At 35.5% G+C, this 12,393-nt stretch overlaps 1 protein-coding gene across 5 annotated transcripts in view; it reads right to left on the bottom strand.

Moving 5' to 3' along the window:
- Window positions 1–12,393, bottom strand: part of SLC4A10 (solute carrier family 4 member 10) — a 117,165-nt gene that overhangs the window by 44,008 nt on the left and 60,764 nt on the right. For all 5 annotated transcript variants that reach the window (XM_072418244.1, XM_072418241.1, XM_072418239.1 and 2 more), the window contains exons 5-6: window positions 12,188–12,348; window positions 5,908–6,096 (exon numbers count right to left, since the gene is read on the bottom strand). In XM_072418244.1, the coding sequence (XP_072274345.1) occupies window positions 5,908–6,096; window positions 12,188–12,348 (350 nt within the window). The remainder of the gene's footprint in view (window positions 1–5,907; window positions 6,097–12,187; window positions 12,349–12,393) is intronic.

Raw genomic sequence — 12,393 nt, 5'->3', positions numbered from 1 at the left:
GTAACTTTTAGGATGAAATGCCTGCAGTTATAGAGGTTAGAAAATGTTTTTTTTCAAACTATTTCACTGATTTTTAGGAATATAATATATGAATATACAAAGCTGATCACAATTAAACTTTAAAGAGACAGTGACACTTTCCAGTGCTTGTATAATCCCCTCCCCAAGCTTACTGATGCTCTACTTTTCATTTAACCTTTTTGCTTCCACTATCACCAAAACAACACATTTTGACTGCTGTCAAAGCCTATGATGATTATTCATGTTACTCTCCCCTCTTCTCACATGTGGTTATGCATACAGCTGGGCTGGAGCACTGTAATATAAGAGGAGGACACATGCGTCCCCATACCGCACTGTATATTTTGGTATGGCTAAAATAGAAGAAAAAAGAGCTGAAGTGCTGATTTTTAGTGGGTAGGGGGTAGGAGTGGTGTATTTACACAGACATTCCCCTAATTAGGCAAATAGTCGAAATATGGAAATTAGAAGAATTGAAGATGCCATGGCAAAACTCGATGCTTTAAAACTGGCCCTAAGTTTGAAGTTATATATATATTTTCACTGAAGCCAGTCATCGGAAGAATGTGTTTTTTTTCCAAAAGTACATAACTGCTTAGAGCATAATTTCTTACTACCATCCTATTATGTATGTGGACACCTGTACCAACTATTGTATCTAAAAACCATGCAGGACCCTAACATTCTACATTCCATCATTCTTCTGGCCATCAGTCTATTAATCTAATAGCTGCCAACCTGATAGGGTTGGATTTTAAAAAAAATAGGTAGAAAGAACTACACAAGAAAAAAAACCTTTGACATATAACCCTTATGTGTACAGTATATAAACTTCCTATTGTGATATAGGACCCTGGCCAGGCAGAAGACTCACAACCCATCCTTGAGTTTATCAAAAAATGCAATGCAAAATATCAAAGTCATGAGAAATATATCATATGAAAAAATGACAGCTTATTTAATAGCTCTCACTGATCAGGAAATATAATTGGAAACTCAAGAAAGGTATTCTGGCTGTCAGGGCACCTCAAAAATGAAATTCAGACAGTCTGAAGACTTTAAATAGGAGTGAAAATGGAGTGGGAAAATTGCATAATTAAAGGTATTTAAAGTTTCCCATCAACATCTTGAATTAACTGCCAAACCCCTGCTACTGTTTAAATATTCTAAATACATTTTATTCAGTCTTTTAACTTTTAAAAACCACTCTTGTGTAGGTATCCAATAGCTCCCAGACTGCTGTTGGGAGTCGCCATTTTGCATGTGATGACAGAAGCTCAAGCAGATTTGGAGATGTCACTCAATAGATTTCTTCTTCCTCAACAAATAATTCAAAGGTTTTTATGGGAGGCGAAAGGGCTGAGCCAGTAGAGAAAGTAATTAAACATTCAGAGGAAAAGGTCAGTGCTACAAAAAGGCAAGAGCAAAAGAGTGCTAGGAAACCAACTCTTCCTAGATTCTCTACAGGTGTTACAAGTTCAAAAGCACACGGAAAGTGAATAATAATAATTAATGGAAAATTAAGCACATTAAGAATAATTTTTTTTGTCTGTGCTTTTTACTTGCAAGGGCAAAAAGAGCCATAATGAACCCCTTTGCCCTGTTGGGGCCAAATGACCCATTGACAGGGGCAGATATATGTGGGCTAAAAAACATCTAACAGAAAAAGATTTTGCAAGTCGTAGATGTTCTTAAGGTGCTTGGTTTATTGTGACACACCTTTTCACATATTTCAACATTTGGGGACATGACATCATATACCCTAAAGGAAGTTGTGCTGGAAAACATCCCTCTACCAACTGCTGGATCACAAGTCCAGACAAAAACTGTGTGCTATAATATGGCCAATATTATTCACAGACAATAGATTCTACTCAGATCGATGTCTGATTATAAAGTTATCCTACTCAGGAGCAACAGCCAAACATATATTTTTCATACTGGCCCAGAAAGAAAATGACCCTCTGCCCTTCATAATAATAATTTAGTAAGACCAAAGCATTCAAAATTATCCTTCTGTAGTCCATTTGCACTACAGATGTGGCCCTTCACATTGATCTATTTGACACTGGAAATAAAATTATCTCATATATTCAAACACTATTTTTTCTAATAACAATGTTCTTCCAGGAAGTACACAGTGAAAATCATGACAAGCAAACAATCATAAATCATGTAAACTGTCATCTGCCTCCAATGTCTTACAATATCTGCCAATTACACTAGGGAGACTCTTTGTCTGAGGCATACACAGATGTGTGAAGATGGGCAACTTGGAAGAGAAGCAGATCTTTGATTCTTTATATCATAGCTGCTACACTAGTCACTAGTGATCTGATGATTGATGGGGATATTTATCAAGAAGAGGGGATGTAGAAGAATGAGGATCAATGCACTACAGGCACCCAGGTACAGATTCTTCCTCAATCTCTACCAAGAAAAAGCGTCAGAGTGGAGACATCACCCAATGTCCTAGCTATAACCTTAGTAACCATCCTACAATTGACAATTCACTTAGTTAAGGTGGGTGAAAAAAAAACAAATCGTGCAAGAAAGTCTACAAAAACAGGATTATTTCTTGTACATGTTTGGAAGGTTGAATGAATGCGAGAGGGGACAAATATGTTGAATGCAAAAGTGGTTTTATGAGGTTGCAGCACTGGCATGTGTTAGAGGTTGAGGAAATGGGCCATGGAAGAAAAGAATGTATGCCGTTTTACCACAAGGCAATTCAGATTTCGAGACCCCTTATTGGTGAGCTCTTTCTGCTTTAGTTTTTATTAGAGTCAACCTAAAATCTTAGACAATCCTTTGTCGTGTATTAAATGTTATTTGTATATGTGAAGTAAAATCAGATGCCATTATTGTTTTACTGCTTAAAATTATTACAAAAAAAGTAAAAAAAAAGACTTTTTAAGCCACTTGCAAATGCCTGCAAAAAGTGTTACAACTTGAACTAATGTGTGACAGTGGGCACCCAGGGCCAGTACATGTCAAAGTGAAAAACCACTAATCTGAACATTATAAATGAATAATCTCAAACTGCATATAATGCACATAATAAATCAGCACACCATCCTGTTTAAGAATGATCCACAAAAATACAACATTTCATTAGATGAAAACAGAAGTCTTACTCATGGATTACCTAATAAATGAAAACACATAGTATGAATCCTTGACCCTAGCAATAGATTCTGAACATGTCCAGTACTAATCAGGAAATGTTAAATGTTATTCTCCATGTTCTTTCCACTTATAAATTCCTGCTATATTTTTCTCATTTTAATGACTCATTATCTTTCTTTAGCTTTAGCACATTAGCACTCTGTCCTAAGGGAGAACAGCCTACCGTCTATCATTATAATGGTGTGATTTAACATGATGACCTGCAGATGAGTGCTGAGTGCAGCTTCCGTGCTACTAATCTCCTCAGTAGATGTCGTCATTGCAGACATTTTTCTAAATATTGATCAGTCTGTGGTGGAATTCTACAATAGCACAGAATATTTAGGAAGAGGATAATGTCACCCCCCCCCCCCTCCTCATCACACAAACCACGAAGAAGTGAAGTGCCAAAAAAAATCAAAGCCTTTTTGATTGCTTCTTTCTTTTACAATGGTATTTTAAAATTACCAAAACAAAAATCTGATGGATGGATAAAAAGCCAATTAGTTCAATAATAATCTTCCCATGAGAATATATACTTCTTCTGGGTTCCATCATTTGGGATGTAATATCAGCAATGCCAGCAAACCAAGAGCTGTCTCTCAGGTAACAATCTATGGTATTCCCCTTCCCTTACTACTTCCCTTTTTACTTAGTTATTCCAAATGCTGGAGAATGCTTAGAAAGAAATAGTCCCTTTGGTAGCCAGAAAAAACATAAAAAAGGGCTGAAAACTAAGCATTGACAAGCAAATCATTGACAATGTCATGGACCTGTAGCTGCTATTTTGGGAAAGGCCCTCTGTCATTGGCAATCCCTATTTATTGTACAGCGCTGCGTAATATGTTGGTGCTTCATAAATACATACAACTAAAATGTAACAATACATACAAAAAAAGTTAAAAAAAGGGGATTTTCTTGACATCAATCTTTAAATTGTTTTCTATAAATATATACATGTAATCATAATTACAAAGTTATTTATTAAAAAGCTTATTTAAAAATTGCAAATTACATAAATGAGTTTCAGCTGGTTATTGTTCAACACGTTTCGTAGACTTATGTCCACTTCCTCAGGAACTGAATTGAAATCTATAGATACATGCTTAGTTATTTGATCACCATAGATGGAAATACTAAAAGTAAAATGATGATACAAAACTTACAATACCTGTGAAGAATTCTAAGTAATAGTTTCCTCAAGAAAGCTCGGGATGACCCAGAAGGAGTGGAAGCATCGGCTGCAAACCATTCCCAAACGACACAATTTCTGTTATAATTAAGCAACTATCCTATTCAATTTAAAGACTGATGCCTTTTTCCAGCTATTTTGTATTCATTTTATATAATGAATACTATGTAAACATTAAAAAATGAAAAATGTAAACATTAAAACACATTTACCTTAATAATGTCAACTTATGTATCAGTCAACTACATATTACCCTGTACAATGTTAGAAGATTTGGAAGATGTTTACAGATACATACTCCCCACTTCTCTGGGCTTACTCTGAGTGCAGCTGCTGCAATGCAGTATATGCTGTTTTTAATTTGTTGATAGAGTTTATTTGATTACCCCTGTCCTCCTCCTTTACTTCTCCAGCCACAGTCCATTCTAGCAGCTGCTGAGGGACTGAGTGGAGTGATGTTAGGGGTATCTGTAAACCTTTGAAAGCATGTTGGATTCATGATTCATGTTGGAGCAGGGTTAGTTTAAATAGAGTAACATGAATGTTTAAATAAAGTCTATTCCTGAATTTTCTAAACTTACATTATATAGAACCATTTATATAGATAGAACCATATATATATATATATATATATATATATATATATATATATATAGAACCCTATATCTGCACCATTCTCTAAAGCCAAAATACTGTTCATCTGTAAATACACTGTAAAATCAAAAGGCTGTTTTGGTGCAGGAAAACTAGAGAACCGAGTATGTATTGCTTTCTCTTACAGGTAACAGGAGTTTTAACAATAATTTTTGTGACATGATCACCTTAAGAAACTGGGCTGCTTGGTCAGAAGCGGAGCCTCTAATCTTCTTCAATAAAGGTATGATGTGGAGCATAAGGTTAGGTTTGGAAACACATTTAAATATGCATATTACCGACTTGGTATTTCTGAGTAAACTCTATTTTAAGGATCAACTCCAGTAAAAAAAATGTTTGTAATAAGGCTACTATCGCCCTGCAGGAGTACATGGTCATTTATGTCTAGGGGGAACATATAAGCACTTTTACTTACTTGTTACCCACTTAGCAGCCAGCAGGCTCCTCTGCTATACAACCCTTCAGGATCTAGATGGGTCCTCTGTGTGCTCACTTGCAATGGAGGACTATTGAATTGTAGAGGATAACATCAGTCACAGTCATTTAGAAAGCCTTAAAAAAAAAGAGGCCGCATGTGACTGACTGCATAGAGGAGACGTCTGCAGAAAGTAAAAGTGCTTTTCCATCCCTAGACCTAAACGGCATTTAACGCAAACAAACGGGGTAGCAAATGTAACTGTATTTTTTGTTTATGGAGTACGTTTTTAGAGATTGTTCCCCAAGAGTGTGCACAGATCCCCCATAGGGGAAATAGAGGTAATTAAATGTAATTATAATCATTAGCAACACACACCAGTAACTCAATTTTGTACAATACTTATGGTTATAGAAATGTAAATAATCATTTATTGAAGGATTGAAAGATAACTTACCATTTTTGTCCATGGAATGGGGCTCTGACTGTTTCTTGCCAATGTCAGCAAATGAGCGCACGATTGGTATTCGATTACTTAACTTCTTTTGGTTTTGGTGATGGTGTTGTTTTAGGAGAGCCTCGTGAACTCTGTGACGGACATCCTCGCTTAGTTGCCCTGAAGCTACTTGTTGGTCGAGAATCATATCTGAAACAAAGAGAAGCAAAATAGGTGAATAAAAGCTATTAACATTATCAGAGCAAGCAGAAAAAACACCTAAAGACAATATGAGGAAATGTAAAGTTCACACCAGTGAAACAGAAATCCTAGTTTTGTTTTCAATGCTTTCCATTGTACCAGAATCTGCACAGCCTACAAGATCTCACGTAAAAACTTGTATCTGTTAGAAGATTACTGAAACTGACTTTATTGAAATATAAGTATTGAAGGATCCACCTTTTCTTCATAAAGAAATTAACACATACCCATGTCCTAAACTAATACGTGGCCAAGTACTGAAACTTACTTGCATTGCATTTGATGCTGGTGGTACTGGAATGCTGTTTCCCTAAACTTCTGGCTTGGGAGTGGGCACTGCACAAAAAGTCCCTAGCAACAGCCACATGACCTATCACACATTTAAAACCTTTCCTATTGTTTACAAAATGTATCAAAATTTTTGACGTTATGTAGAGGATGAAAGAAAACTAGCATAAGCGTAAGACTATATAGGTCAATTTAAAAATAGCTATCCATAGTTAGAAGAATTTAAATTGAATCTGAAGTTTTACACACTTTTATATAGTTTTTCTTTAACCTAACTGACCCCACCTTTAAAATTAAAAACATTAAAACAGTGATTTCTGTAATACCTTTTATTTTGATCAGTGTTATAGAGATTAAAATCCCATACCATGTAAAAATAATAAATAAGCAGAAACTGGACACTGATTATGTAACACTCTGTTGGAATACTGCCAAGGTTAATTTAGAAAGCTTGTCAAATTTCAGTGATTTTTTTTAAAAAGCCTTGGCCTACTGCGTGTTTCATTCCGCTAATCCCCTTCCAGCAAACTCACAGTTTCTCATTTATTAAAACCTTTAATAACTTTACAATGTCCAAGCCACATTTTAAATCCAATGTGGGTTCGCCACATGCAAAAGCAAAATTAAATCTTAATTATAAGTATTAGAAGCTATGCAGTGTGACTTTTGCTAAATAGTCAAAAAAAGTTTGAAAATCAACATTTACATTAGCAAAGGGATTTATAAAGATGTAAACAAACTGTAAAACACAGACATAATGTAATTTAAAGATTTTATTATTTTTTTCCTTTGAATAGCATGAATAGTCAATTTATTATCAGTTTTGGATGGACCAAGAAATGATTAGAACCCGGTCAAAATTTTATTGCTATTAAAACATCAAGCCCTACCCAGCATGGGAACCCAATTACACAAAGGTTCAGTGTACAGCAAACAGTGGCACCATATGAACTTCTAGAGCAATAAACTTCCAGTGCATTACTATAAGAATGAACATTTACTAGAATTTCACAAACACTGCATTGTCTTTGGAACTCCAGAAAACTACTATTTTTGAGGACTCGTACTTCTGTCTGTTTCCCCATATTTATATAACTTGTAACTAACTTTGTGCTGGTGACCATTGTCACTAAGACAGAAAGTGAAGGGAAATCCAAAAATTTGGAACTGTCACAGTAACAAGAAATGAGCAGCCACCTTTCCTACCAGTTTTAGTGACAACCTTTCTTAGAAGTTTTCCTATGACCTTTTGTGTCTCAAGGACAAAAAGTAAACTCGCTACCAACAATGGCATACAGACGTTTCCTAAATTTTTCACCCAAGTCCTCCTGCTATTACAACATAGGTTTCACTACCCCCAGTTAGCTTCTGACAAAGCACTTTATCCACCCAATGCATAGATCCATCAGAGGCAAGCTCTGCCTCTATTCTGGTTTTGACAAACTACTGTGAATTCTCCTCCGTATACATTGCGGATGAGAGGGATTTCCTTTCAGGGGCGTTCCTGGTGGGGGGCTGAGCTATCAGCGCGGGACTCGAGAGAGTCCCTTGCTGATAGGAGTCCCATGTCCCACGTGTTCCCGGGTGCTTACACGTGGGACACAGGACTAGATGCAAAAGCAGTAACAGTGAGCCAGGAAAAAAGAAATAAAGTAAGTTTAAAAGTAGGTTATATCAACTAATGATGCATAATTTATCGAATAATTATTATATGATTAGTAACTAATCAAAAAACTAATCGTATAATATTTATTTGATAAATTATTATTACTACACAGTATTTATATAGCACCATCATATTACACATTGATAGTCATGTCACTAACTGTCCCTCAATGGGTCTCACAATTTAATGTCCCTATCATAGTCATTATATATTAATTTAATTTTTATTTATATATTATTTTATTTTATTTATTTATTTTTTTGAACTCATCATCATTAGAACCTGATATTGTATCTGTCTCTAAGAACATGCAACATCATGTTTCCCATTGAAAGTACTGTATTTTTAAATTTCCTTGGACACCTTGTTTCTTCTGGCCTAGTGTGCCTTTTTGACCCCCTGAAATGTTTTAGTAGTCCAAAAAGTTTGCTGACCCCTGGTCTACACCATCATTCCTCATGCAGGTTTTAATATATGCACCAATATGCACATAGACTTGCCTTAGTTCGGGGATAGTTCTTTTACTTGAAGGATTTACCACTGCAATAGGAATTAGGAATATAATTTATGTGCACTACTTTTTTTCTTAGCTCTTATTGCCCCCCCCCCCAATTTTTGGTCAGTGACTTTAAAGTTAGTTTTCCTGACTTTAAATTTATTTTACCACATGCTTTTTTTAAAAAAAAAACACTTTTTATTAAGTCTTTAGCAATTTTAGTGACAATTCCACGGCTTTTGAAAAGTTTGGGATCATAAACTTTTTTGACATTTTATGACTGGCAAAACTACGTTTTTGCAGTAAAACCAGTTTAACAAAAATCACCAGCTTGTTCCTAATCCTAAACATTTTGGAATAAATCCTGGAAAATACAAACAATCCTTAATCCCTAAGATCTCTAGGAGCTTTATTACCTTACTTATACCCCATCATTAACCACTGTGTACTAACAACAGGCTCAAATTCAAAGACATTTAAAGCACCACTCTTAAGAATCCATGACCAGGCAGGCCATTTTTGCAGAGACAGTTGATGTCCCTTCTGCAATAATCCCTGCTACCTGCCTGATTGGTTCAGGTATCTAGCAAAAAGCTGAGCTTCACAGCATTTGGAATGAATGTGTCCTTGTGCAGGAGGTAAATTATCCTGGCCCAGGCCAAGGATCATCGACAGGAAGAGAAGAAGGAAGAAAATGGCAGTGTCCTGCGAGGAAACGGGACAAATGAGTATCACAGGGTTCCAATTTAGGTTGATCTCAAGTACAAAGATTTCAGAATTGTTGTAAAGTATACTGTGTATGAAGACACAACTTTATAAAAATATCATCTTAGTGCAGATCCAGACAGTAAATTTTCTGCATTACACCTACTGCAGAGAAATATTTTTTTTAATTTTTCACATTACATGTCTACTAAAAAACAATAGCAAGTATATAAGAAAATATTTATTTACTGTACAAAGAAGAAACGTATTAGGAGCCATTATATTCTATCATGACAATCGTATTTTTCACACGTGCTGTGGATTACTGTTCTTTGTAAAAGCTAAATGTGTTTCACAAGGAGAAACAATTTAGGAGCTTCCATCTTAGGACAACAGTAGATGAACATGTAATTACATTGAAGAAAATGACACATTGTTCCCACTGCCTCTCTTTCTCAGCTTGGCACTGATCACAGACTCTTTTTTTCTTTGATCAGGATAAATAGGTATGTGGATATGCCTGTTCATAATTTAATTCATGTGCCTCACGGGATGCTTTATTGGATTTTTCATATACATGTACAGATGAAAAAAAACATTAAAATACACAATGTAGAAGTCCGTGTGAATACAGTATCTTCCTTATATATTGCCATAATAAAATCTAAGCCAGGAATTCAGCTCCCCACTGGATGTTATACATATTTAGAGAATATTAAAAAATGTGATCATATTTTTTTCACGCATGTTATATAAAATGAATTGACATTATTAATAAATTAAGACAATAAATTAAAAAGCAATGTAAACCCAAGAATACAAAAGTGATATATCTATAGCACATATTACCAGTCTTTAGACATGGGGGTGACATTAGTTTTCTTCTTTACAGGTTTTTTCATTTTAATTTTACCTGGTGACCTGCCAGTAACATCTTTCCTGTCTTTTGTTGGCAAAGCCCACTCACGGTACTATATCTGCAGAGAAGCAATGCTATTACTCGACTCTGGCATTCATACAAAAAGCCATTGCCTTCTTCTCCTAGCATCCCTGCAAACTTCCAAATTCCTTTTAATTTAGAATTATACCCAAATGATGGGCCACTGTTTAGAAAAGGAAAGGATCAGGAAATGCTCTTTGGAAGAGGCCAGAATGCTATGTATAACCTGGCTATATAATTCAATTGGACCCAGAAGGGCACAGGGATCGATCTGAAGACTAACAAATATTTGCCAAATCGGACCACCTAAATTCAGATTGAGAAACATTTGTCCATCAGTAAGTTCTTACATGACCCAGGCCAACACTCCTTGGCTTAAATTCCATACAGATGCTCAATTAATAGCATCTGAAACAATTGTTTTAGACAGTGGTTTTGGAAAGGGTTGGGGGTAGAAAAAAATGAGAGGTGCCCCGCTGTGAGAACTACAATAGTTCATCAGAAGTTATTAGGGAGGGGTTAATTAGTGTTGCGCAACAGCGGATTACTATACAACATCATGCCACAGTTGTACTGATAACTGAGGTTTGCAAATTTTGATTAATAATTTGGGGCAATGAACATCTATTGTTTGTACAGAGCTGGTTGGGGGAGGATGATAAAATGAGATATTTTTGGCCAGGTCAGATCAGCTTTAAATATTTTTTACAAATCTATGCAAAATTCTATCTGGCCAATATAGATAACTGTGATTCAGTCATCTTTATAAATATAAGTAGGTGTAATATCTTCTGTCTTATCTTGGAACAAAACAGAAAACTGAAAAAAAGACAGGAATGGAATCATTTTGCTCAGAAAAACATGGAGATGCATGTTAAAAATGAAGAACATTTAATTTGCATATCCTATTGTGGGTAGAGACCTATAATTTTACACAAGCTTCTGTTCTGCTGTCAAGCATCAAGATAAAACTGAAACCATTGCTATACTTAGAACATAGTTATGGTCTGCAGACTAAAAAGAAAGGCTTTTTATCAGTTACCTCAAAACCTTTTATTATTAGTAATAACCTAAGAAACAATAAAAGGCTTATATAAAGATATGCATCTTTATATATTTTATAGCCAAAACACAAAAAAAAGAATATTCCAGTTTCTGCATCCAAACAATGGAGGGGCCTTTTGTGTAGTCATTGCATCTTTTAATCCTTGATTTATGCACTCTGAATGTTTTTTGTGTGCCTCAACATTTTATGTAATAATATCTTTAACCCATGAGGGTAGTCCATTTCCTGTTCTTAGAAGGAAACCTTTATTAAGTGGTTTGAAACACAACAGTTATGTTGACACCTACATCCATGTGCATCCACTAAAAACATTCTGTTTTGAGGAGTAGTTTGTCTATATGAATGCCCTTTCACTGGTTACGTCATCCTGTCCCAATTGTCGTAGGGAAGATATAAAAAAATAAATGGTGCCAGTCATCTTTTTCTCTTTTCCTAAAGAACTGGAAAACCAAGATCTCACGTTTTTGTGACTTGAAGTTTGGGACTAGAGGTGAAGATGCTCTGCAGGGCTCTGGTCACCCACTGTCCTGACCAAGCTCTGCAAAAAGCAAACCAACAAAGCAAAGCCATATCTTGATTATCCCTTCTGCTTTCTTTTATGCCCTACATTCATGAGTCCCACAGTTGCCATTGCACCAATGAAAGGATGGCTTTGGAGCAGTCCTTATTTTTTTATGAATATGAAGCATAGAGCAGACAGTTGTTTGACTGTAACAAAAACCTTTCCAAAATAGGTATTTTGGAGATTTTTTTTTATTCTTCAGTTTACTGCTGTCCTTTACTTTTTTGTTAAAGTATGGATTTATAAAAACTTTACCCTAAATGGGATTCCGATAAAAAATTATGAAAATGTAATAACAGTAATATCGTGTCTGTTACCTGCAATTTCTTCCAATGTGTTGGCCCTCATGTCTAGCAGTACAGTACCATGCAGAATACAACTTCTCAACTCAAACAGGCTGTGAAGTGACAGTGTAGCAACATATGGTTTGCTCCATCGCTCTCCACCATCCTCAACGTCTTCTTCAAACTTCAACCACCTAACAGATAAAGGCAGATACATTTCAGTCTAATTTTATTATAGC

This window comes from Pyxicephalus adspersus, chromosome 7, assembly GCF_032062135.1.
Source record: "Pyxicephalus adspersus chromosome 7, UCB_Pads_2.0, whole genome shotgun sequence".
Lineage (NCBI taxonomy): Eukaryota > Metazoa > Chordata > Amphibia > Anura > Pyxicephalidae > Pyxicephalus > Pyxicephalus adspersus.
The sequence above is the reverse complement of the archived record's forward strand: the minus strand, read 5'-3'. Positions and strand labels throughout refer to the sequence as shown.